The 27252-nt window shown below is 43.3% G+C and overlaps 1 protein-coding gene across 4 annotated transcripts in view; it reads right to left on the bottom strand.

Annotated features, from left to right (window-relative positions):
* Window positions 1-25361, bottom strand: part of LRIG2 (leucine rich repeats and immunoglobulin like domains 2) — a 54674-nt gene extending 29313 nt beyond the window's left edge. Inside the window, exons 1-20 of one of the 4 annotated variants that reach the window (XR_010385245.1) lie at window positions 25013-25361; window positions 21363-21434; window positions 20772-20846; window positions 20154-20288; window positions 19497-19640; window positions 19217-19360; window positions 18310-18453; window positions 17919-18062; window positions 15109-15189; window positions 14267-14338; window positions 14055-14123; window positions 12140-12303; window positions 10644-10964; window positions 9389-9670; window positions 8034-8483; window positions 7374-7523; window positions 5984-6265; window positions 2381-5342; window positions 1313-1717; window positions 393-456 (exon numbers count right to left, since the gene is read on the bottom strand). Coding sequence is in view for 2 of the 4 variants with exons in the window: in XM_064498091.1 (XP_064354161.1) it covers window positions 5113-5342; window positions 5984-6265; window positions 7374-7523; window positions 8034-8483; window positions 9389-9670; window positions 10644-10964; window positions 12140-12303; window positions 14055-14123; window positions 14267-14338; window positions 15109-15189; window positions 17919-18062; window positions 18310-18453; window positions 19217-19360; window positions 19497-19640; window positions 20154-20288; window positions 20772-20846; window positions 21363-21434; window positions 25013-25236 (3183 nt within the window). In the remaining 2 variants the exon portion in view is untranslated. Of the gene's footprint in view, window positions 1-392; window positions 1718-1789; window positions 5343-5983; window positions 6266-7373; window positions 7524-8033; window positions 8484-9388; window positions 9671-10643; window positions 10965-12139; window positions 12304-14054; window positions 14124-14266; window positions 14339-15108; window positions 15190-17918; window positions 18063-18309; window positions 18454-19216; window positions 19361-19496; window positions 19641-20153; window positions 20289-20771; window positions 20847-21362; window positions 21435-22407; window positions 22427-25012 lie in introns of those variants that run through there. The other 3 variants (XR_010385244.1, XM_064498091.1, XM_064498092.1) reach the window with 3 other exon arrangements.
* Between the last annotated feature and the right edge of the window lie 1891 nt (window positions 25362-27252).

Raw genomic sequence — 27252 nt, 5'->3', positions numbered from 1 at the left:
GAGGAAAACCCTACACGCTGAAGGCTGCCATGTGCTGTGCTTCCACAAACAGCAGCATGCCAAGCCGGGTGACTAACACTTGCATGTCAAACTGTATGTACACTAAGGTCTAGTGAACCAAACTTTCCCTGGGTGCAAACTTCACTCGTCACTAAGAGCAGAGGACAGAACGGCCACGGCAGCTAGTTTAAAGCAGGGAAAGGCCAAGCAGTGCTGAGAGCTGTGAACGGACAAAGCAGCAAAGCATGCAAAATGCAGTACAGCAGAATGAAGGCATGATTAATCACCAGAACATGAACTAGTGCAAGAAAAGTGATAGGAACAGAAGTTTTACAAAGGAATAGAAAACTTACTGTGGCTCTTAAGACAACTGGCAGTTGGGAGGTACTCACCTCTCCCTCACCTGCAGCAGGTACGCAGGGGCATGCTGTCACTAGCTCATTTACACTGATAAGTCTGTTGCCAGAAAAAAAACTGCTTTTCATTACTTTGAAGGATCCGAATGGCAAGAGGACAGCACTGGGAGCGCAATAATAAATGAATCTGTTAGCCCAGAATCAACGGCACCTTTGTAGAAGTACCTCCACATTTTCAGAAGAAAGTACAGAAAGTTTACAACTAGAAAATTTAAATAAGAAGAGGTTTGATAGCAAAAGCTATTTTAAGAAAAGCTTTAATTTTGAAAGTAATTTGGATCTAGATGGGAGCAACTGACAGAAAACCTGGCAACATTCTTATTTGTCACAGGTAGTAGATACTTCGGGTGGCATACATAAGGCACTTGAGACAAGACAGCAAACAACAGGCTTTCAAGAAAACTGACAGCCTAGTGACAAATCCAGATTTTGCCTTTGTAAACTTGCTGCAAAATTGCAGGTGAACCTATTTAAATAGAACACTTTCCTTCCAGATTTCCCCGAGACTAGTGTTATGAATTGCAAGCAAAAAGCTCAGGTACATTAAGTGCTCAGCTCCTAAGAAAAATTTTATTTAGTGAAGTCAACCACCATCCTCAATTGTTTGCTTGGATGCGTAAATCTTATCTGATATTAGCTAGAACTCTCTGCAAAGTTTTGATTCCTCACATGAACTGTTTCTCATGATTAAGCAAAAAAAGGGACTATCTTAAAAATGGCTGCACCACACTAGTCTGGTACATGACATACCTTCTTACAAGAGGCAAAACGGTCTTGAATTGTGTGACCAGAAATACTACCATGAATTTGCATTGTGTGCATGAGCTATACAAAATTCCAGATTTGCAAACACACGGCAACAACACTTAGGGTCTAAACAGCGAGAACAGCCCTACCTGGATCTGTGGAGGCTGTCAGCATGCATGCCACCATCTGAAGATCAGCAGCTGTTTCTGCAGCACCTAGGCTAAGTGGTTTTTATGCAGACTGCCTTTCCCTCTCAGTCATTTCTTCCTTCCTTGCTTCTCCTTTTCAGAAGCACACCTGGACTGCAGCACTGCGTCAGCCACTGGCAGGATTAGCTGACTGCCTCACTCTTGTGCTCTGCCTCCAGAAAAGGGGCACAGATGCAGCCACGCAGCCATCTACTGCTTTGTTACCATGTAGAGAAGCTAATTCATGAGCCAGGCTAAGTACTAAGCGTTCTTCCAACAATTTAAGTGAAGGATACATATAACATTCATGTTGAGAAGACGGAATCCCACCTGAAGCTGTTTACTAAGTTTACTGAACTTTTTTTCCTGTGAAGAACAAAAATCATAGAAGGAAAATGAATTATTTAATGTGCAAACTAACAAAGTTACACTGGTTGCTCAATGTATATAGCATTTTATTGAATGAAGGTATATTACAATAGACAAACATATGTTACACATGCTATACAAAATATACATTCTTATGTGAAAAAAATATAAATAGACACTACGAAATAGCAACAGGGAGCTAGGACAGCTTTGCTCACACTGTCTTACGAAGCCCCAGTTCTTGCACTGTTATTACTTTGGCATTGATTGAAGAAACTGTTCACGTTCACTGAAAACAGAATGGCCACTCTGCTATTTGCATCTCTTGGGGGAAAGAAGAGAGATCCGATTTTTTGTTGTTGTTGTTGCAAGTTTGCCTATGAAGTTTCTCCACAATGCTAATTAAGTACAGCAAGTTGTGCACCCATTTACAAGCTTCAAACTATTTACAACTAGCTTATGGACTTTAAAGAAACACCATTGCTTATGTAAGGATGCAAATGTCCTAATTCATAAGGGCAGCTTTTAGAGGCTGATATCTCATTGAAATCAGCACAGCTTTAGTTCCTGAATACCTTCAAGGGCTAGGGCTTCTGTTTGTCCTGGAGCAGACAGCATTAATTTCAAAGGCTTGGTCCTGGTCAAGCACATCTTACCTACCTAACGTGAATTTGATCATGCTAGAAGTTGTGCCTGAAGTACACATAAGGTCTGGATGTCCTCATGCACTTCCATATCAATAGTTATCTTCTGATACTTGGGAAACTCGCATTAGCTCTGCTCCACAGAAGAGAGAAGGAAGAAAAAGTAACAAGTGTTTGTCAAATGGCGAATGGAAACAAAGCAGTAGTAGGATAAGTGCTACTCTTCTGCTAGCAGGAAATCACGGCTCTGCACATGCCAAAGAGCAACTCTGCCGTGTTAGCCTATACGAATATTGGAACAAAGCAGCAAGCAGCCCAGAGGGATGAGAGTTTTTCTGCTGCTGTAGTTTCATAACCTGACATTTCTCATCTGACTTCAAACTCAAGACAGTGGCAGGTTCCTGCAACAGAGGTAAGTTTGTACTGAAAATAAGTACCATGTCTTAGATGCTGTCTGGGAAGAAAAAGCCTGGAGGAAGTAAATACAGAAAAGAACTTAAGATTCTTCTTTTAGCATGTACATTACATATAACACCTTAAAATATTCCGGATGTCAAAGCCCAACAGTTTAACACACCTACATTTCTCTCTACTTTATCCAAAAGTCAAAGACAACTCTGAATCCTCTTCCTTCTAAAGCTGCTGGCTATCTTATGGTTGCTTTGAGAGCATGGTAAGAGCCCTTGATAATATTTGCTCATTTGCCTAGATCTGACTATTATCCATGTCCAAAGAGTGTGAAAATAATTATTCCCACCTTCTTCCTCACTCATTTACTCAATAATCCACAAACTCAAAAACTTCAGCCGTAATTTTGCATAGTTGCACCTGAGACTTCAGTCACGCACCCTCCCATTTAGGAATGGATCAACAGGAAGTCTTATACAGCTCTTTTGGACTGATCCAAAATTCTTTTTCTGTCTTTATAAAAATACACAATGTGGCTGTTTTTACTTTAGTACATATCCTATGGTTTGGGGAGAGGGGGCGAGGTGGGGGGAGAAATGCAACAATAACTAGGAAGAAAGCCCTTGCCCTTCAGGAAGGAGTGCATGGGAAGTTACAGTACAACCTTGAAAGCACTCTAGCTCTAACCTACTTGCTGAAAATCCAGCACTGATGAGAGCCATTAACACGGTCTGCACAGGCACATTTTTCCAGAGGCAAGAACTTTTCGGGAAGTCTCCATAATGTTCTTCCTCCTTATTTTGTCAGGCACACCCCACTGTCTGCAGTGAAGTTTCTGTGCATGTTACTGTTTGCCTCAGTAAGTACTGGATTTTCAGTACAGAGCACCCCTGCCCTATATTGTTTCATTTCTCACCTGTCAAATACTGCAACGTTTTGGCCACTCTGAGATCCAGGGAACTATTACAGAGGTCAACAGGGTAAGAATTTTCCTGATACTTCATGACAGAAAAGGAGGTAAGCTTTTTAAACTACATATTCCTCTTGGCTGTGCAGAGGAAACAGAAAATCCATATAGTATAGCGCACTGTGTATTGATCAAATGCTCTTCCAAGTTATCCAATGCTTTTCATCATGACATTCTTTTAAGAAGTTCACTGACTCAGCTGTCAGCCATGAAAAATACACAGAGACCTCTCTGCAATACAGAGTGCACACTGTATGCACAATACAAAAGCTTTTTAAAGATAAAAGCTTAGGTAACTTTTGAAACTTGAGCAACTCAGAACTTATACTGCCATCTTGTACATATTTAACAGCTGAGCAGAAAAACATTTTGTGTACTAGTCCTGTGTTCAGTATTTACAAGAACTCCTGGGAAGTCAGATACTACAGCCCAGTTTGTTAATGCAGGATCTGCTGGACATTATACTCTACTGGAAAAGATGGGTGCCTAACAGAGAGATTTAGGGACTCTCTCAACACATAATGGACCAAACTTGGAATTCTGCTAATGTAATGAAATGGATGAGCTTGCAGTCAGGTCAGCCATGCTTAATGCATACAGAGTTGTAGATAACAATGAAATTCATTAATATCACAGTTTCACCACATACCTATAGCACATCCACTTCTTTCCAAAGTGAAAAAACCAGCTCTATCCCCTCAGAAGCAAGCTCTCAATCCCTCAACCTCCACCGAAAATTATGGCTTGATACGTAGCTGTCAAGACTAACAGTATGATACATACTTTGGCATAATAAAAAATATATTTACATTACAGCCAACACATTTATATGCTTAGTGTATACAAAATATTTATAAATGCAAATTTATTTACAACTAGAGTCCATTATTCATAGGAGAAAACAACCCCCAAAGTTCGACTGATAACAGTCTCCTGCCAACAGTCTAAAGAACAAAAAGCTGGCCAAGAATTTTATGCTTACAATTACTGGGGAATTCCATGAGGAGGCCCTGAACATTTGTTTTCAAGCAGACAATGCAGCGTGAAATAGCTATGCATTCTTGAGAGATTTTTCAAAGCATGCACTAACACAAAGGCTGTTTCCAACATCAGAAAAATAATGTTTTAATGCTGTTGTTGTGGTTATCACTAATCTTTCATGTGTACTGTTGTACATTCCCATTTTCCAATGCACACGAATCTAAGGAAAAAGGGCATGTACCACCTCCTTCTAAGGAGTCTGTCTTGGTCTAGTCAGCCTGTAATTGTAGGCACGCGTACGAAAGCATCTTTGGCCTTGGGGTTAGTCCTGAGGTAGTAAATACAAAAAGTCAGTTGATGCGGATTTGCTTCCAAGACTTCATTTTAGTGCCTTATGTGGTTTCACTATGGTCCTGAATGTTCCGTGTCCTATTAAAATCAAAGTTATGTTCACGTAACCTGTGGCAAGGTCTGGGTGAAGCAGCTTGTTCCCGGCCACTGTCAATAATGCCCTCGCTTCGAAGAGGTCGTGGGGTCTCACGGGCTGACTGCTGATGCAGAAAGGGTGAGTGAGACAGCCCTAGGTCCTTGTTTACTCCCCATAAAGGAAGCTGAAAGGGTTCTGAGGAAGAAAAATTAAAGCATGAGTGGGAATCTGAGTTCATGATAAATACACCCAAATTTTAGACAGATTTTTGAGTCGTGGCTTAGCAATAACCATCTTCCTGAGGTTTTCTGTTTTTGAGAACATATTTTACTGGATGCCCTCCCATTTCAGCAATCTGTTACAGTAACCAGAAACAACATACTTAGCTTCATCATGGTTTTTAAAAAAGGCTACCTGGAAGAAAGTCAACATAAAAACATTCAGTTTATAAAAAAATTCTTCTGGAGTTCTTTGAAACTCAGCCCAGCTCAAACACAGAAATGCTATTTGGATTTCCTATGTGCAGCTTTAAATCTTGGAAAAGATGTCCTTGGAGTACATGCAAGGGATCATATTTCACAAACTTTAAGAGATGAGCTGCAGATTAAGAAGTGCTATCATTTTAATATCACTCTCCTCAACTCTTGGAAGTATTAGCTGCAGACTGCTTGAGGGCCAGTTCTGCAAACAGGTGGTTAATAAGTAGATGAGTTATTCCACACACTATGGCAACTTGATGAATTAACTGTGTACCAATACAGAATGGCACAATGAGGAAGGCCAGAGCTATCAGGTAATAGAAAAAAAACAAAACAAAGGGAATAGGATGCACTCACCATTCATCTGCTGGGAAGAGATTTTCTTCTCACTTATTCTCTCATGGTTGGTGAGGAAGACAGACATGTCTCTGTCTGCTATAAGATTATCAAGAGCGCTGGTGTCATGCTGGGTGCGCGCTGTGTACATTTCCTTAGGCATCTGAACCATGAGATTAGAGAGAGTTTGATCAAGGGGGTCCTCTTCTGTGATGTAGGCATAAGGACAGTATTCCCGGGCCCTGGAGTAGATGTTTGCATTGTCATAGCAGTCTGAGCAGATCACCAATGGTGCTGTGCCACCTGACAAACATGACAGAAAAAAAACAGATGTTCTCTTAAAGAGAGGAAGGATACTTGATTTCCACAGGTTCACAGCTCCAGCAGCTCCAACTAGCTTAGGCACCATGCTGAAACAGTCATGCAATCAAACCAGGATACCTATCCACATATGCTTATATGCTTTGAGAAGTTCACCTTGTACCGGACAAGACAAGAACAGCTATACTTGTACTCTGCATTTCTACGTACCTCAGACCAGATGACTGAAGTGGTAACTGAGACAAGCTGTTCCTCAGTTCTTTTGCTGATAAGACTTTTGATGATAGGACTACAGACTGGAGGGAGTGGATCATGGGACACATGTGAAAAACTTAAACTGAAGGATCACTTTTCAAAGCCAGCCTGTCTAAGGATCAGATGGCTCCTCAGCATTTGGGTGGTAAAAAATAAAATCTCTATAGGCTCAATGGTAAAAATACCATGAAAGTAAGTCTCTAAACAAGGTAGAGAGATAGTATAGACCCTTTGGTTACAACTGTAGCAGGCAGACTAGATGTCTGGTTGAGGAAATAATTTTATCGTAAGAGCAAGAGATAGAGCAAGTCATCTTCCAAGTGACCGTTCATTCCACCTCCATTCCAGGGACTTTTGAAATGTGAAAGGAAAAAAGCAGCATAAAAATCTACCTTGAACATTTAACCTAGGAATTCTCTACCACCACCCACTACCTTGCTGACCAGATCACACACCCTGAAGCAAGGAGTCTCTAGAGGAATCTGTACTACTTTGGGACCCAGAAGACTGCAGTCACAACATCTATATTCAAAGGCACTCAAAGCAGATGTTGGCCCAGATGTTGCTGGACCAAAGATTAAATTGTGTGCACGAAATGAAAAAGCCTTGAGAGCAGAATATAAACAAACACTGGAAGAAAAACAAGAGATGCCTTTTAAGCTCACAGCAATGAATGCAAATCTCAGGATCAACTTGAATTTTTTTCTGGAAAAAGTCACCTTTGATGTTAATATGCAGTACTACCCTGCATTGTGCAACACTGCTGCCAGCTGTGAGGACTAGAGGGTGCACTGGCATCCTGCCACGCGAGTGATAACACGAGAGCTATGCTTACCATCTGTGCCTTTATGCACGTAGCCAGTAGCTGGAGGCATAAGCTGCTGATGGCTTCCTGCCTCTGAGTTACTGTAGCCTTCCTGAGGCTCTGACAGAGTTCCTTGGGAAGATAAATAACTGGGAATGTCTGCAGGTAGGTTCATCTCCTCTGCAAGGCAGAATTAACACTGATGACATTAACGAATAAGTGTGAAGATCCCAAAGTACCACCAACACTATCGCCTGCATTAACACAAATGCAACGCAGAAATTCTGCTCGCACATGATGTCTTTTTGCTACCTCAGAGATTAAAAGTCTATACAGCTAGTTCAAAGCTAGCAGTGCCAGAACAGACATTTATGTACTTTATTCCAGGTCCTGAAGACATTAAGTTAATTCAAATACTTATTTATTCCCAAACTTGACTGTTTTCCCTCAGTGTAAAACAAATCTAGTGTTTAAGGAATAAATACAAGATTAATATTTAAAGCCTCTAAACTTGCCTCTTTCCCCTAACAAATAAAGAAATTAGAGCAAATCCCTGAAGACATTTGAGAAGGAAAAATATCACTCCCTCCTAAATGTTTGCCAGTTCCAAGGAATCCAGAAATTTCACCATTCTAACAACTGTTTTGGGTTTAAAAAACAGCACTAAAGGATGTTACTTTTGAAATTTACCTGTGTTAGTGATGCTGTAATCTTCACTCTTCCTTCTCATGTGATAGATCACAATAACCCATACCAGGGAAGTTCCCACAACACAGCAAACCACAACTATAATCACAATGCCAACTGTTGTCCAGCCATCTTCCTCATGGACGATGCCACTCTGGGAAGAATCACAATTTGGGGAAGCCAGGACATTTAGGTAAATATGGCCACGCTCAGTGCCCAGTGTGTTGGACATTATGCACGTATACTTCCCAGCATCCTCTAGTCCAGCATCCACAATGATAAGGAGCTGATTAGCTGCAGCAAAAAAGTGCCGTTCTGTCACTGTTAGAGGCCCGTCATCTTTAGTCCAGTTGAGGCGAGGGGCAGGACTGCCACCAGCTATACATTGCAAGACAGCAGTTTCACCTCTGGTTACTGTCCTGTCTTCCAGGGGCCTAACGAAGGAAGGAGTTTCTGACAGTGGGAAAGAAAACAAAACACACAAAAAAACAGTTGTAAGATATCATAGTGCAGCAACACTGTGCGTACTCCACAGGATATAAAAAACCCCCGATCTTAACAACCTGAAAATAAACTTGAGCAATGAAACACAGGAGTCAGGAAATCCCACGAGGTCATCTCTTCTATGGATCACAACAACAAATGAAGGTACAGCAAATGTCCTGAGAATGATTCTAGCCACATAATCCATCTGCTTCATGTATTCCAAATTGAAATCTGCATATGACTAACATTAAAAGTCAGTGTTTTCAAGAACTACTGCACTCCAGAAGGAACTGTCCTTCCATTATTACTCGGCACACTTCATGTTACCTGTGACTAAATTTCTCCCAAGGCAACACAAAAATTATCTGGTCTGCACTGTTGGATTGATATATGCCCCTCAATTCTCACCTACAAAGACCATGCTAACTTCACTGGTCACTACTTTGGTTTCTCACTGCTTCTGCCCAGCCAGATTCTACTGTATTTTACACCTGTTCTCCATCTGTGGTTTAGTTTCTAAAGCTTCACTGTTCAACAATCTTGTCAAGTGTGGCATTCAAATCCCCCAAAACCATGCAAAGCAGTTGCTACTTTGCTGCTCCAGAGAACACCTGCCATCCTTTATTCCTTTAAAGCTGGAGCAGGGGGGAGCCCTGGAGGGGAAAAAAAAAAAAAAAAAAAAAAAAAAAAAAAAAAGAGTCTTCTCTTGTTCCTTATTGCAGAATATCATCTACAGCCAGAGAAAGAAGACACTACACTCTTTGTATTTTAATTTCATTCTTCAGGATTTAAGCCTGCTACTTACAGATAAGCTACACTACCACTGCAGAAGTGAAATGATCCATTCAAGCACAGATGAGCATACCACTTACCTAACACAGTCAGCGTAGCATTTGCTGACAAACCACCCGCAGTGTTTTGTGCCATACAACTATAAATTCCCATGTCTTCTATTTTTACATTTGCAATGAAGAATACATCATCCTCAGGCATGACGTGCATCCTCCTCTCTCTTGCAGCAGGAAAGTCTGTGCCACCATCTTTCTGCCAGGAGATCTGGGGAGTAGGGTGGCCCTCTGCAGCACACTCCAGCCGGGCCATGGCCCCAGTGCGGATAGTAAGATCCATGGGGGTTTTCAGGAAGGAAGGCAGCTCTGGATCAGAGGAGACATTATGGTATCAGTATTCTTAGTACCAGGGAAAAAGCAACAAAAGCTCCCTAATACAGAGAATGCCTGCAAACAAACAGATCTGAGACACACCTGTAGCTCTTTCCTGGTCAAGGCCAACACTTCTGAAGAGCTGCACAAGTTCTCAGTGGTCATTTCCAGTAGCCTAGCCTCCAAATTTAAATATACCTACAGTGTTCATTTAAAATGATCTAATGGACAAACTGTCTCAAGGAGAGACAAGAGGGACAGGCTTTCACCTTAAGTCCTTTGTCATACTTTTTCTTCCCCTATGAAAGGGAAGATGAACTTCCACCTTTGCAGCCAAAAATCTGTACTACCTGTTCTTGACAAAAAAAAGCAACACAGGCACTTCTGCTCTCAACTCCAATGCGGGGGTCAGTGGTTCAGTAATCTGCTGACTGATGTAAACACTGTCTTCTCATCTCTCTTCTCTAAAGTCAGAATAATAGGAATTCTTCATTATCGACTAAAGACCAAGGACTTCATACTCAATTTTTTTTAGAGTTTCTTTCCCATCCCACAATTATTTCTAGTCAAGTCTTCCCTAGCTTTGCAAGCACACAGGGAAAGTGCCTCCTTCTGACAAAACAGCAGAGGGAGCTTTTAGTTTAAGAGACTTCTGCCTCTATTCAAGTAGGTTAAAAAAAAAAAAAGCCTACTTGAGTTATAATGAAAGTAAGGGGCAAATGTCTCCCATTTTAAAGTGAAGAAAAGGCTTTTCACCCACAAAACCAAATCACTTTATAAAAAGTTGTCTGATGCTTCTAAATATCAGTGATACACATTCTTTCAAGACTGTGGTTTGGGCCAGCTCTAAATGGGAACTAAGGAATCTGAACAGAGTTTATAAAACAAAGTGGAAAAACAGATTTGTAGCTATTTAAATAAAGATTTAGGTTAAGAGTGTTTCTTCTTTGTTACCATTACTGCTTACCATTGACTGTCAGTTTGGCTTTGTCAGAATAATTAGAGCCAAAGTGATTGGTGACGATGCACTGATATTTTCCTTCATCGGTGAAATTCACATTGAAGAGATGCAGGACAGTGGTATACTCAACAACCTCATCACCTTGCTGCTGGTATCTGGCAAAATTCTCAACCTCTGCATCATACAATACTTCACTGTCTTTACGCCAGGCAGTGGACATGGGTGAATCACTGCTGCTCACAGCAGTGCAAGTCAGGGTCACATTCATGCCTCGTAGAGCAATTGTGGTCTCAGGATGTACTCTTATCTGTGGTTTAGGGAAGTTATCTGAAAATAAAAGCACCAAGATTAGCCACTTTGTTTTTCCACATGCAGTTACTATTGCCAGAAGAGATTCTGAAAGACAGTCTAAGCAGAACACAAGCTGTAGGAACAAATGTCCTGCTTGGGGTGCATATATTCAGCTGTTTTCTGCTGGAAATCAAGCTGTGAAAGATGATTAGAATCACAGGTAGGAGTACAGAATAAGCATTGAGAACAGTCAACGTAAAAAGCATGGTCTTGAGCAGTACCTCATTTTCTACAACTGTCTGGAACTTGCTACATTTAAATTATATGCACAGGCCATGTTCGGCCAAAGAGCCAGCGTTATTTTATGAAGGGCAGACTTTAAGGAAATGATATTTTTCAGATAGCCTAAGTATTGAAGATAAGTCTTTAAGTTCTAAAAGTACAAAGCATAGCAAGCGAGCAGTTCACCATCTTATCCCACTCAAAGAGTTATTTAAACACCTATCATTTCAGCAAAGACATTCTTGTAAGCATACGTATATGGTTCAGCATCAGGCACCAGGGTGGTAACATTAGAATGGGGAAGTGGGTGCTTGCATCGCCATTGAAATTATTATCGCTTTTACCACTGAAAGAATGAAAAGAATCACATGTACACCAGGGTCTACCTCCAGGTCTGCCACAGACTTCACACATGACTCTGGACAAAGAGGCACTCAGTTTTAAATCTGACAGTTCAGTTACAAGAATAAGCAGGCTTATGTTCAAGAAACTGTGGTGGCGGAGACTAGATAAACATTGCAGATACAGAGCATCACAAAACGTGCCAGAGTATCAACTGTCCTAGCCTTGCTGGGTACAGATAGTACCAATAAAGAAGTGCCAAACAGCTTTAATAAAGCAAAAGGCCTTCAGAAACAGTAAGAATGGAAACATAATCAGCTTTAACAGTAATCTAAATGAAAAACAATGCAGTCTCACAGGATTGCTCCCTCAGTTTAGTTTTAGTGTTCAAATACAACAGAAAAACAGAAGAAAACAAACAGAATTAAACCTAAAACCCAAAGGCAGACCAAAATGTACACAGTCCCACACATGCATTACAGCCAAGATCAAGCATGTCTAGCAGTGCTACAGCTTGGTTTCAGAAAGGTACCTGTAGAGATTTGTGTTATTATGTTTTTATATCAAAAATGATTAAAAATACAAACCACAGACAAAGTCATCAGGGTCCACACTGAGGAGGCTTTGTCCTGCTAACCATTCAGGGTGAGCGCAGCTAACATTTACAGCCTGCTGTAAGTGGCTATCAGTGAGCCACTGTGGCAGCCATTTCAACTGGCAATCACAAAGCAAGCTGCTAGTGTTCAAAATCCTGCAGAAACAAGGCAAGATGAGAGAGCAATTAAAGTTTATTTCACATTCCTACGTGTGATTTCATCCATCAGAAAAGAGTTTAAAAACATACACTTGCAGAAATTACAACTTACAGTATTATTCTATGCCTTTATTACACAATGTTAGTTATATATGCTATAAACGGTCCAGAAAACCATTTTTGTATCAGCATTAAAACTTTTTTTTTTAAAAAAAAAAACTTCTGAGGAAAATAACCTTGTATTTTTAACTTTGAAACAAAGTATTAAGCAGGTCTTTACAATTACCTCATTCCTCTTTAAAGCAGTTAAAAAAACTCATACAACACTGCAGGGCAGCTCCATCTCTCATACTAGGTATTTGCCATTACTTTGTGGATGTAAGTCTCAAAACTCATTTTCATGCCAGCTAGTAAATATTTAAGAATGAAAATGAGTTGTTTTGCATAGGTACTACTGTGGATTTTATTTTCTTCTCTGCTCCACAAAAACAATGAGGAAGGAAGATGGGAAACGTCGGTGGGCCGCTTTTTCCTCAGCACATGCTTTCGAAGTATCCTAAATCTTACACATTACTACTACTGACTGGAGAGCAAGTCCAGTATTTTAGCAAGAAGTGATCTGACACTTAAATTAATCCAGTAGATCTGGAGTGAGAGAGGAGAGAGGGGCACACAGACAAGCCAAGATTCCATCCTGCCACTTGCCCCTACATCCTGCCCATGCCTCATTTCTAAGATATATAAGAGAAGGCAATGAAAGTCTTTTGTCTTTAGCACCTAAAACACATCTTGTCACCTTCATCCTCACACTGGCAGCGACTAACTAATTGGATAACAATTTTTAAACAGATTACATGATGTTCAGAGACCTTATCTGATAAAAAGGGCTGTGTTGCTCTCAGATTAGTCTTGGGTACGAAGGTCACTACACATTATAATACTTTACATGCCTGAAGATCACAAGAGGCTCTAGCAGCTTAAGCATCTGCTGAGCAAGTAAATATTCTTGTCTAGCCGTGAAGTTTATTATATGGCCTTTCCCTAGCCCAAAAATGGAAGACAAAACAGGGGGCTCATTAAACTCCCCAAACGATCCCCAATCAAACATTTCTTTTGTTCACTGGTTACATGCCGGTGTATTCTGAGTTTAACTTATTTGAACCAAAGCCTCAGCCACCTTCATTGACCAGACATCAGGTCCGAACAAGTATCGATTTTATTCTGGAGGAAAGAAGGTTCAAATATATCATAACAGCCCTGATTGCTGACTGGTGCTAGCAGGAGATAAAGTCTGTTCTGAGTTGAAAATGGAGTATTATTCATTCCAGAAATACTTACAGAGCATCAAATCTAGTTTCCCACGCAGCTGTAAAGCCAGCTAGAGACCCTGACACCAACCACATCAGGATGCAGGGTGAACACTTAGCCATAACTGTACTGATCATAGCACTACTTCGAAAAGCCAGTACTAGTTCAGGTGATCTCTTGAAATATCTCCAATGCAAAAATTTAAGATGTGAAAAACCTATGTTTTAGCATGGCAAGAAAATTTATTTTCTATTAACTGTAATTCAGAAAACTGAGGTGCACATTTTAGTAATTCCTAGATCAAAATAAGTATACCGTCGCTGACTTTTATTCAATAGCTGAAATATTTCGTGATGAAAATGAGATGCACTTTAGTCAACTTCAGCCAGTCTCACAAGGGATAAAGTAGAACTAACTGTAAAGAACCAATGTGAACTTACAGCTCTTTCAGGTGTGCCTGGGCAAATGCATTTTCTTGGATGGACATCACTGCATTGTTGCTTAAATCCCTGTAAGGTAAGCAAAGAGAAACATAATGGAGTAACCTGATTTCATATACTACCATCAGACAGTTAGATCCTTGAAAGTCTGAGAGGAAACATAGAACTGAAGTAAATAAATAACTAGAAGCTCTACAAAGCAAAGTACTTACAAATGTTCAAGTCCTTCAAGACCAGAGAATGCTTTCTTCGTAATTGACTTAATCTGGTTTCCTTGCAAGATTCTGAAAGACAACCCCCCCAAACCCAGAAAACAGACTGAATGTCAATATGAGTTCAAGAATAAGTTCAATAACTAAGTGCTTTCTAATTCTAGCTAAGCTGTAAGACCAAATACTATTTTTTGAACTTAAAGGCTCAAAGAATATTCACAAGAGCAGGTTTCCTTTTCCAGTCTTTATGGATTTAGGTTAGAGATGGGTCAAAGGATCAATTTATGCTAGCAGAACAAGCCATTGATAAGTAGAACTTGGAACAGAGCAATAATCTCCTAATACCAATCTGCCACAATCACATTAGTTCCTGAGACTGCACCCTCATACCAAGCTACTTGTTGTAAGTGGTATCTGTAGTTCTCCAGGATGGCATACCTTCCTACAAAGCACATAGCCTTGCATGAAGAGTGCATACCTGAAGTACTCAAAAGCTGTTAACTCACTGCTGTTCTGGATTTGGTCAAAAAGTTTTTTTTTTTGAATAGGGATAAGTTTTAACCAAACTAAACAAGCGCTAAGTGACAACCATCACATAGCAGGATTGGGCTATTCAATTAAAAAGAAAAAAAATGCAGCCAAATACTCATGCTTAATTCCTTCAAAGTGGTCCTGCCAGGTGATCCAGCCCTAAACAGACCCGAAGCTACTGGACAGTGACCCCTAGCCTATACGGGGAGGCCTAGCACAGAAGGGGTAACACACTGAATACGACAACTCACTTTCCCTCTAATTCTGCTTGCCTGGGAAGTACCATCATCTCAATGATTTGTAATACATACAGTTTATCAAGTCTGCCGAGTCCTGCAAAGGCTTCATTTGCATCTTCTATGGCCCATGAGATCTCATTGTTCCGCAAATCCCTGTAGGAGTAGAAGAGCCTTCTTAAAAGCCTTGGAACATCCTGACCACTGCTAACGGTTAACTAGGGAAGAGAATTTACTGTTACATATGCCTAGTATGGTGTTCTGGGACAGCTATATTAAAATTTGAGACCTTTCAGGTGATGCTGAGCTTGTCAAAGATGAATATTCCATTTTAGGAATGCAAGGGAAAACAAAATTGTTCAACATCAGTGCCTCAGACAGAACTACAAACAAATCCTGAAGTGCAATTTCTTGACGTGACATTTAAGGAAAGACCCAGTCTGACTAGCAACTGTCATGCGATGGACTATTTACCAGAAGCTGGGAGAGACTGCTGAAGCAAGCTGGTTCATGTAAGTGAATTAACCAATATACTAGCAGCATTAATCTTCCTGAGTAACAGGCTTATAATAGCATTAGCATATTAAGAGATTACACACAGGTTACAGTGTAAGGCTGCCAGGCACAAAGTAAAAGATGTTCAGAATGAAGTTGTTATTCTGCTCACAAATCTCGTTACCAGCTAATGGGATTTCTGACTGACCTCTGCACAGCACTTCTGCCCCTCACATAGAACAGTCGACTAAACAGCAAAAGCAATATAGCAGTATGGTTTGGAAAGGATTAAATGTTTTTTTTGAGAGATGGTGAGATAAATGCAGCTGAAAGGCATGGATTGAGTGAAGAGTTTTCTTTAGAGCCACAGTTTTCATCTGTCTCAATATCATCATGCATAGCAGTATTTCCAAACATCAGGATGTTTAAAGGAAGATACACTGATGAAAAATAAGATATACTGCATTTTAGTAGATATTATATGAATCTCTCAAACACTTTTTTCCTTGTGCTAATGATGGAAAAATGTAGTATCTACTTTCCCCTGGGCGAGATTATAAATTGTGTGGATTACCATCCTGGAAGAGATTAGAAATCAACCTCCAGGACGCTGTCAGTGGTAACACATTATTTTCTTGTTTTTCTTACTTTGAAATACGAAAGTCTCAACGCCCTGCAGCAGTCACTTCCACAATTAAGATATGTACTTTAAAATTTAGGACAAATAAGGAAAAGAGTGCTCATAATTCCATTATTCGTATGTCACTTACGAGAAATTAGCCAACATAGCCTTGACACTTGCTCACGCTAAGTATTTTCAACTTAAATAATGTTTCAAGGAGAAGATACTCAACATGGATATGAGCTAATGAGAAGAGTGACCAGACAAGTAATATGCCAAATTTACTTCCAGATTGCTAAATCTCAGGACTGGAAACTAGCTTCTAGAATTCTCTCTAGGTTCACATCAGAATTTTAGATCGTGAATACTAGAGTGGTACCAATGCCGAGCTACTCACAAGCATACAGAAAAGCCACACACGAAGTAAACACGATGATAAGATTTTAAACTTTAAAGTTTCAGTGCTATTCTTAGATACCCCTTTAATCCTACTTTGCTCTTATTAGCTTGTAGCTTATTTACACAGTTTCTACAGCATCTTGCTCTACTTCTCCTTTAAAGCTACCTTGCAGAACAGTGGCAAGAACTGAACATAGAGACAAATAATTATGTCAGCTGCATTAACACCGAAACAACCAGAATTGTAGCACAGACAACAATGGAAATAATCTGACAGCTACACAACGTGTCTTGGTTTCTGAAGTATTTATACACTCACACTATTCAGACCACTTAACAAAAAGCAAGAGCAACCCGAAAGAAGAGCCCCTCATTGTGTGAGGCAAGGAGCTTGCTCCTCACGCTCGGCCGGGCACGAATGCCTGGAGCCCTGTTAATCACCACTGCCCTCGGTCCTGCACATTTCAGCTCTGAAGTAAATGACCAGCCTCTCAGCTGTTTCATGCCCCTGAAGAGCCCAGCAAAACCTACTAATTAATCTGCTCTTGTTCCTTTTCATGCTACTCTAAGAAATTAGTTTTAATTATTTCATTAAAAGGTTGCATTAAGGTTAACAGAATATGACTGCTTACATAAGTCTCTCTGGCGAGTTTGCTTATTTAAGAATTTATTTAATGAACTGGCAGAGGGGTTATAAACTTTCACTCCTTTCTCAACTACCATGGTTTAGGATGATTACAAGTGTTCAGATCTACTTGGCACTGATTTCTTTTTCTTTAAAAAAACAGGATTGAGTCTTTTCTTGTCAGAAATATCAAAAAGGTTACAGCTGCTAGCAAAGGTCTTGGCAAACGCAGAGCTATCCCTCTGACGGCAAGAAGTACTCCTACACCTTTCCTCTATGCTACGCCTATGACTTCAGCATGGAAGTAGGGTGGGCAAAACAGTACCTTCTGTGACTCGCAGATTCAGTTCGGTTTCTTGGCTTCCAACCCTAACGCAACCATTAGGAAGAAAGCGAGGTCTGTACTGACAGTTCATCCCATTACTCACATTTACGCAAGCTGACAATCCATACCTTCTCAGAACTGGTTTGACATGCAACTGGGCACTCAAAGCAGTCAAGCCACACTCTTATATCACCACTAAAATTGAGTGGTTGGTTTCTTTCAACTATGCCAGGATTCTAAATCTCTGTAGACCAAAAATAATCAACTCTGCCACATCTGAAGGCAGGAGAGCAATACAGCAAGTGCCAAAACACCAACCTTATTTAGGCTTGCACACTGTGAAGTTCATTGTCTTTACTTCCAAAAGCTTCGCCGCATTGAATCAAATGAGATTTTAACTAGAAGTTTTCTGTACTTACAAGGTTCGAAGATTCGTCAGTCCTCTGAACACACCATCAGCAATGTGGCTAACTCGGTTGTCACCCAGGTTTAGCTTCTCCAATAAACCAAGTCCCACAAAGGCAGACTCCTTGAGGCGAGTTAGCTGGTTGTATGACAAGTCTCTAAAAACATTGAACATACACTTTAAAGGCAAGCAAGGGGGATTAACTATGAAGACACTATCAAACAGGAAGTCTTAATTTCTAACAGAAAACTTATTAAAAAATAAGTAAAATAGACAGCATTACCATAGGCCTAACGAGTAAACTGAGCACTTTCTTGGGTAATTCATTCTTCCTATACGTGTGCTCTCTGATCTGTTATTTGTAATGTTACAAAATCCCCACTGAAATTCAGCCCAGGACTTACAGTTCTGAAAGTCTTTGGCAGAACTCCCATGCATCTGGGCTGATCCTGTTAATGGCATTCTGGCTAATGTAGAGTTGTTGCAATGTTCGCAGACCATACAGCCAGCCCTTGTTTACTTCTGTTAAGTTATTATGTTCCAGTTCTCTAAGGAATTAGAAGGGAAAACATTTGCCAAATAGACCATCAATGAAACACACATTTACAGAATTTCACCTTGTGGATCTCAAAATGATTTACTAACATTAAATCCTACAGAATCTGAAATGCATGATTATATTCATTCCACAGGAACCAAACACATAAACAAGAGTGTACAAAAAAAAAAAAAGCAACACAGACATGGTACACTGATCCAGTGGCAGAACTGAAACCGTGGCCACTTATTCTCAAAGGTAAATGTTCTAGTTCTCAAAGATTACTTATTTTCTTAAAAAATCTTTTGCTAAGAGTGCATGGTGCATGCCTGTGCTATGTCAAAGAATCACACGATAAAAAATTGTTCCATCTGATGGCGAGTGCAAATGCTTTCTTACAAAGCCAAAAGCACTGAGTTTAGAATACTCCTTTATTAGGTCTCCTACCAGTACCAAGGTGCAAAAGCCATTCAACAAAGCACACTTAAAAAAAAAAAAAAAAAAAAAAAAAAAAAAAAAATCAGAAAACTGCAGAAAGACTCAACCAAAGCATTCTTGATCACCAAAGAGAAAGAAACCAGGGGTAGAGAGCCAGTATCTCTCTACCTCTGAAGTTTCCAGACACATGAAATCAAACTAACGGGAAAATACAGCTCTGTAAACTAATTTCCTCATCAATATTTCAGTACAGCCTAGATGTTAGGGAAGCCATACAGAAAATGACCTTCACAGCTAAAGTTCCTAAAAGAAATTCCATGACGAGGCATACTTACAATTCTTCTATATTATTCAGGCCAAAGAATGCTCCATCCATCAGTCTGCTAATCCCATTGCGCTGCATTTTTAATGATTTTAAGGATTCCAGGCCTTGGAATGTAAGACTTTCCACTATTTTAATACGGTTCCTTTTCAGTTCCCTTATATAAAGATGACAATCAAATATTAAGACATCTTTTGATAAGCAACACTTACTGACTATCAAGAACACATACTGAGGTGAGCAACTGTCTATAGCAAACACTACCTTTTTAAGCTTCCAAAAGTGCTACTTACAGAAACTGCACATGAGGCAATTTGAAGATCTTTGGTGGAATCACACTAATTCTATTTCTGTTTAGCTTTACCACCATCAGAGAGCTGGATAAGTTATCAAGACAGCCTGCTTCTAGGGTAGTTATTCTGTTGTTGCTCAGATTCCTAGGAAAATAAGAGGAAAAGAAGCTTTTCAGAACATGGAGAATATTATTAACAAAATTGCACAAGAACTACTACAAGCAACTAATTATTAATACTCAAGTTCCTTGTGAAGTCACATCAGAAATCAGAATTCTGGTACCCCAAATTAAAACATTTTTCCCTACAGGAATCACTGGTAGGAGCCGATTTTTACTGCATGCCCATGCTTCTGTTAGGCATGGTTAAGACAGTGTCAACAGTGATCTACTCAAGATAAGCAGAAAATCATTCCATGTCCCTGCTGGCTGAAATACCAGCACTTTGACATCAGCACTCATTGTTTTCAATACTATCTGAGAAAACATAATACAGACTTGGTATCAAAAGTATTTTATTCTAAGCACATTTGCAGCTACAGGGAGCACTGCTACCCTTGCAGCAACACCTGTAATAAGTAACTTAGAGTAGGTGAGGCCTTCAACATTACTGCTCTGGAGCCAGGAGCCCCATACATAAGAGATCACGCACACTTACAGGTACTTCAATTGCATCCGCGGGAAAGAAGAAGTTTTAATTTCTGAGATTAGATTAGAACTAAGATCTAGATTCTCCAATGAAAGGTAAACTTGCAGCTGCTCAGCATTTATTTCTGGAATTGTATTATGTACCCTGAAAAATATCAGCAAAGATGATTATCAAAACATCCCATCCTTCAAGTTGCACATCTGATCATTAACATTACTAGTGAGTCTCTTGAATGGGAAATGTAGCATATACTTCAGTGTTAATTCAGAAAGCAATACTGAAAACCCAAGACCTATTTGCCATCTTGACATGTGAATAGATTCAAGTTCTGAGGCCTGTAATTGGGCTGCTCCTTGTGGGAACTGTCATGCCTAGACCACCTCCCTCCCCTTCCAAACTGCCTGCCTTAGTTGACTGCATTTTATTGGTAATGTAGGGTGACTTGATTGTCCAACTGATCTGTATTTCTTTAAAGAGTGCTTACATATTCCCTGAAGCACTTTAGACAAACAGTATTCTAAGACAAAATAAGTTATGCTTCCCTGCAACTTGATAGCAAAATTCTAATAATATTCTCCAACTTGCTACAGAAGAAAGGCAGATAAAGGTAGACAAGCTATTGCTTACAATGAGAGAAGAGTTATATTGGAAGTTGTTTCTCCAAAGTATGGAATTTCACTTAGCTCATTGTAATTCATTTTCCTAAAAAAAAAAAAATAATAATAATTCTTTATTAGCACTTCAAAGAGGAGAAAAAACTCTATTCTACAAAGCAGAATTAACTCATATCATAACTTTTAACAATTTTACTATGTTAATAACATGTAATAGTTGACAAAACAGATTCCTTAGAAGCTTGTTTAAATATTAATAATTTGAAAAATTTCATAATGAAGCACACTACTTTTACCATTAAAAAATGGATACCATTACTTCTGTTTAACATAGAATTAGCCATAGTCAAAACAAGCAGAAATCTCATTTCTTTTTTAAAATAGTTGTCTTCTATCAAAAAGCTTTCTGCACACAGAATATCAGAGCTTTACATAAAATACATTGCCAACATAGCATGCCCATTTTTTATTTTATCAACACTGGATATTTCTGCTAATCAGATCAGCTATCTGGACATGCATTAACAGTCAGAACTTTGAAATGTACTAGGCATAATTCTGGAGGAAATCTTTACTGCTGAGTTTACCATAAACAATAACTTACACTTCTTGTAGTGTGTGAACAGACAAGTCAATGCTCCAGTTAGATGACAATAAATGATTATGACTTAAATCCCTAGAGAACAAAGAAATAAGAAGTTATTCTAGCTTCTGTAATAAAAAAACTGCACACTTTATGCATCGATGCAACATAAAAAAAGAGAGGTTTTAATCCATATTTTTAATACACAGTTCCTCTGTCACTAAAGGGGAAAAGTTGCTTCTATCTTGTTCTACTGGTCCCTTACAGAAAAAAGTCTATTTCTCTGTTTTAATCAACTAACTTGGTTAGAAAGGCTTTTTAGAAAGGTCATACCTGACAGGAGCATTTTCCCTTTAAATCACAGGTCTAACTGCAATATTTACGGTACCTCAAAAAAGAAGAACTTGTGATGTGAAAAGACTCTTATAAAATGTCTTACTGAAGAGTTTTCTGTAACAACAATCCTCATTTTCTCAGTGCTTCTGAAAGAAGCCGACTAGTTAAGGTAGGTTTATTTTAAAGGAACAGCATCACACAATGACCAAACGAGCTGGAGGGGAGAGAAACATGAGGCTGAGAAGCTTAAAGAAGGGATGCCTTAGCTCCAGTTGTTTTTACTTACAGGAAACAAATGTAGGAATCGGGTTGTTTCAATGGGCAAAAAAAGTGGTTAAGTCTGTTTTTAATGCCTGTAGTGGATGTTGATGTTATTCCAGTCTCTAACTTTGAAGAATTGTTTTGCTTTTGCCTCAAACTGACTCAGGAGACTCAGAATTATCCTTAACAAAACTATCATGTAACTATTCAGAATATGTTAAAGAAAATGATATATCTCACCAAGTCCCTTCATCATTTATCTCACTCAACGGCTCAAGAAGTTTTAGTACAGCAATAGCAAAAAGTTCAAGTCAATTCCTGGCTTCAAGAAAATGAGAAATTTACAGTTCTGTTTGTTTCCTATACTTGCTGAAGATTTGCAGTTTACACTTACAACCAGTGACATAAAAGCCACAGTTCACTTACAAACAACAAAGAGAAACCACACTTTAATTCTCTTGAGATTTACCTGGGTCATTACGCTAATTCAGCATCCTTATTCCTTTAAGGTAGTTTTTCAGCAGGCCAGTTATTTTCCATCAGGGCACTGCATAATGTCAGCCTCAGAGAAACATGCCGACGTACAGCATCTTGCTCAACGAACAAAACCCCATCATGAACAGGATCTGGGAGAAGAACTGCTTCTTTTCCCCAGTGACCATTTTTAAAGAGAAACACCCTTTCCTATCACTACTGCACTGCAGGAGCAAAGGGTGCCTAAACTACCCTACACTTAAAAGCAAATTCTGTTCAAGGCTCTGCAGAACAGTCCAAATGCCAATGAAGAGCCACACACTGTTCTGGCTTTTATGTAAGTGATAAAAGCAGCAGACATTCAGAAGAGAGGTTTAGAGAAGTGGCTACAAGGACTTACAGTCCAGCTGGACTGGAAACTAGAGTCTCCTTTTTCTAAAGTTTTGGACGCCGTCTTCACGCGATTCTGGAACTACAACCTGCACAGTAAGTGGGCAGTGCTGCATCCTCCTGGCTTGGCTGCACACTGGTTTCATCCCCTCTGCACACCACTGCTTGAAAACCCCAGGTACACTGACTGATCACTAGATACAAAGTGAAATACACAGCCTGATTTTCTGTTTAGAGATCACTCAGTTATACAGCTAGGACTTCTATTTTCAGGCAGGAAAAAAGTATAATTTCCTTGTCCCGAAAAAGCATGTGGCAACACAATGAAGCATTTGAGCTGAAAAAGGCATAAGCTCACCAAAAAACCCTGTTGTGCATGGATCTGGCTGAACTAATTAACTAATGCCTAATCTACTTTTACTCACTATTTTCCTAGTTACCAGGACATATAAACACACTTTCAGGCACTAGGATGTGATTGGAAGGCAGGTACCATAAGCCACATTCTCCCCAGAAGATGACTGTCCCACAAGCAGGGCTTTCGTTCTTTGTTCTGAAGCACATAACCTTAAAACGCAGGCATAACAAAAAATGTTTGCTAGCACCTGGACTTCCCCACCCTCTTCCATCACCCTCCAGGTTATCCACAAGCCATACGTTAAGTTAGCAGGAAAAGGGAAGTTAGAGTTGCCTGAATACTTCCATCATGAAAGAGAGCACTGAAGGGTCTTTCTTGGTCATTAAATAATAGGCTGGAAGCATTATCTGCGAGTAGCTTGGAGGAATTACGAAAACCAAGAATTTTTAGTCCTCAAAATTAGGTGAAATGATATCACAGAACCGAGGGGGAAAAGCATATCAGGGATTTTCTCATGTGAGAAAAATTAAGTTTTGAGTAATTTTAAACAGCTTTTAAGCATTATAGGTTGTTTAGATTCAGAAGTTTTAGAGCTGTCTTAGTGAAGGAAAAATGTTGTCCCCCCACATGCTTCATGTGCCAAAATTCTGAAGGCCACAACAGAGAACATGCACTTAATTACTGTTTGCAGCATATGTCAGATTGCATAATCTAGCGTAGCAGCCAACATCACTTCTTACCATCACATTTTGTGCCAAGCAATTTGAAACACACCCTCTATCTGCTTGGAGAAAGATACAAGTATTTTTTGAAGCTTGAAAACCTGCTCTCCCTAAATACCACAGACACCATTTTGCTTATTAGCCACCTGATGAACTTCCAACTCCCTTTTCCAGGGGCTGATGCCTTCCTTGATAAGCGCTAAAGTTACAATAGTCTCATGCCTTTCTAACCATGAAAGGCTTCACAAGACAAATTAGTTGTATTTCTCTGCTGACATATATATTTTCTCTTAATCACTTCCAATTGTTTACCATAGAGGAAGGGGAAGAGCTACATAACTACAAAAGGGGCAAGGAGGTGACAGTCTCCTTTAGACATGCCCAGTTTTTTATATGGATCAGACTCTCAGTTCCTGCTTTCAGGAATGTCATTTCTCATCTTTGACTGCCTACATAAATAAAGGAATTCCTGGATTTAACCAAATACTGGTTTGTGTAGTTCTGTCTTCCAAGCAGGCGTTTTTTTCCCCTTAGTCTAGAACATTGTTATTTCAGCCTAAGACAACTGCCTACTGGGGACCACGACCACTCGTTCCAACAGGCCCCGAGCACTGATCTGCGCACAGGAGCGTTTTTTTGATATTCTTCATCCCTCAACGGGCGTTATTTAGCACATTGTCTATTTAAGCTCTTGGGGGCTCTGCCTGTCGGATTTTTTTTTTTTTTAAGGGGAAAAAAAGAAAAAAACCCACCACCCAGGAGTCACCATGGGGGGCACAGCTGTTTTTCCAGGAGCCGCGAAACCGCAGCGAAGCGAAGGGGGGCAGGGGCAGGGGCAGGGTCCCCCGGCGCAGACGGCGGCTGAGGGGCGAAACCCTCCCGCAGCCGGACCCACCCGCCCGGCACCAGCCGCTACCGACGGTGCCTCCGCCGGGCCCCAGCGCCGCACACCGGGGAGAGGAAGCGAGGGGACCGCCGCCTCCGCGGCCGCCCAGCTGGGCCCGCGGTGCTCGGGCCTCCGCCGCCCCCGTTAGGCCCGCCAGGCCGCGGCCCGCGCAGGGCCCGCGCCGCCGCCGCCCCCGCCCGCCAGAACGCGGCCCGCGCCGCCCCCGCGCCCCGCGCTCACTCACAGGCCCGTGGTGCCGGCGGGCAGCGGCGGGATCCTCCGCGGGCCCGGCCCGCCGGGCAGGCGGTGGCGGCTGCAGTCCAGCAGGCCGCGGCGGCAGGAGCAGGGCGCGGCGCAGGGCCCGGCGGCGGCCCGCGCCCACAGCGCCGCCGCCGCCGCCAGCAGCACCAGCAGGGCCCGCGGCGGCGCCCCGCGGGCGGACCGCGCGCCCGGCCCCGCGCCCCGCATCCCCCGCCCCGGCCCGGCGCCGCGCCGCGCCGCCCGGCCCGGCCCGGCCCGCGGCGCCACCCGGCCGCGCCGCTCCGCGCCACCTCAGCGCGCAGCAGGGGCGGGGCCGCCGCTGGCCACGCCCCGGGACGGGGAATGGGGCGGGGCGCCCGCCGCGCGGCACCGCCCCACCTCGGGGCGCAGAGGGGCGGGGGCGTCACTGGCCACGCCCCCACACGGGGGTGGAGCCTGGGGCGGGGCTCGCACCGCGCGGCACCGCCCCACCTCGGGACGCGCAGGGGCGGGGCTCCCACTGGCCACGCCCCCACGCGGGGCGGAGCGCGCGGGCGGGGTTCCCTCTGCCCCCCCCATGGCCGCCCCAAACCGGCGGTGGCCGGCGCGGGCCGCCTAGTTCCCCCCGCGGCGGGGGGGGCTGTGAGGGGCCCCGTTACGGCGCGTCCGTGTGAACGGGCCCGTCCTTGTCCCCCCCCCCCCTCCGCGCCAAGTGCCGGCGCCGCGGTGCGCGCGTTGCTCCGCGGATCACACCCGGGTGCCGCGTCGATCGCCCGCAGCGCGGCGCCGGCGGCCCCCGCAGCAGCAGCAGCGAGCGAGCCGGGCCGCCCGGGAGCGCCGGGGTCCCGCAGGGCTGGGCCGGGCCGGCAGCGCGGCGGAGGCTCCCGGCCGCTCCCCGGGGCTGGAGCGGCGGCGGGGGGGGCGGGGGTAGAGCGCGGCCTGCGCGGCCGCCGCTGGATGGCACACGAGCCGCGGGCGAGGAGCCGCCGGGCCCCGGGGCCGCGCGGGGGGTGCCGGGGCTCGGGGTGGCGGCGCTGCCAGGGCGGCGGTGGCTGGGCCCCGGGGCGCTCGGGGCGCGGGTCACTGGGGTCGGGCCTGCGAAAGGCGCAGGTGGCCCGCAGGGTCCGGGCTGCGAGGGCTGGCAGCGGCCCGGCCCCACCGCAGGGTGCCGGGGTCCGGGCGCCCCAGGCCCCAGCTTTGTGGGGCTGGTTTGGCCCTTGCAGGGACACAGCGCGGCGGCCGCCGACGTGCCGCGGCCGAGGAGCCGCTGCGGCCGTGCGTGCGCACACGCCCCGAGCGCAGGCCCTCGCCACCGGCCTGAAACGGCCTTTGTTCGGCCGGGACGCGGCGTCAAGGCCTGGCGCGGCGGCTCCCACGGCGGCTGCTGCCGGACCGGCTGTGTCAGGACGGGAGCAGCTCCGCGCGGGCGCGCAGCTCCTTGCACCCGCGCGAGCGCAGGGCCGGCTGCCACGAGCCGCGTGAGCCGCCCGCCCGCTCCGGGGAGCAGCCGGCGTCGGCGCTGGAGCAAAGTCTGCCCGGGCGCGGGAGGCGACGCGCGGCCACATGCCCGGTGCACGCGGTGCAGCACACACCCGCGCCCGGCTGCCGCGTGGCTCCCGACGCCGGGCACCTCTGCGGCGCCCGCGGCCCGGCTGCACCGCGAAGCTGCCCCGAGGTGACCCGGCGCACGGGCCGGCTGCCCCGGCGGTGCGGGTGTGCGTGTGCGTGTCCGGCCCCGGCCCCTCCGCGCGCCCTGCGTGAGGCTTTGTCCGCGCCGGCGCTAATAATACCAAGGTGTTCTGCCAAGTTCCTTCCAGCCAGCCTACGGCTTCATTCAAAGTGACAGGGGACCTGATTTATTATACTAACGAGCCGGCGATAAATAAACATGACCTGAGAGAATCCCAGTCCCACAATTCCTTTCTTGTTCAGCTCCTTGGGGGAGATGAAAGGTTTCCTGCCATTTCCCAGTGCTGCCCGGAGTCGCCCCTACTCGATCTGCCAACGCTTTCTGCTGCTGTCGAGCCCGGCATTTGATTGAATTGACAGAAGCAGCTTATTAATTGCACTAATGAGGGTCTCAGCAATATGGAGCAGTGGAGAGAGTCCAGTGTGGCTAATAAAACGCGCAAAGCAGAGCGGAGCAGAAGGTCACTGTGTTGCCAGGCTACTGGCTGAGCTGCCTGGAAAATGAGCGTGCAAACCAGGAGGCGACTCTGGGAAAAATATTGCTCCGCACCGCGC

The sequence above is a fragment of the Dromaius novaehollandiae genome, chromosome 27, assembly GCF_036370855.1.
Source record: "Dromaius novaehollandiae isolate bDroNov1 chromosome 27, bDroNov1.hap1, whole genome shotgun sequence".
Taxonomy (NCBI): domain Eukaryota; kingdom Metazoa; phylum Chordata; class Aves; order Casuariiformes; family Dromaiidae; genus Dromaius; species Dromaius novaehollandiae.
This window is presented reverse-complemented; position numbering and strand designations above follow the sequence as displayed.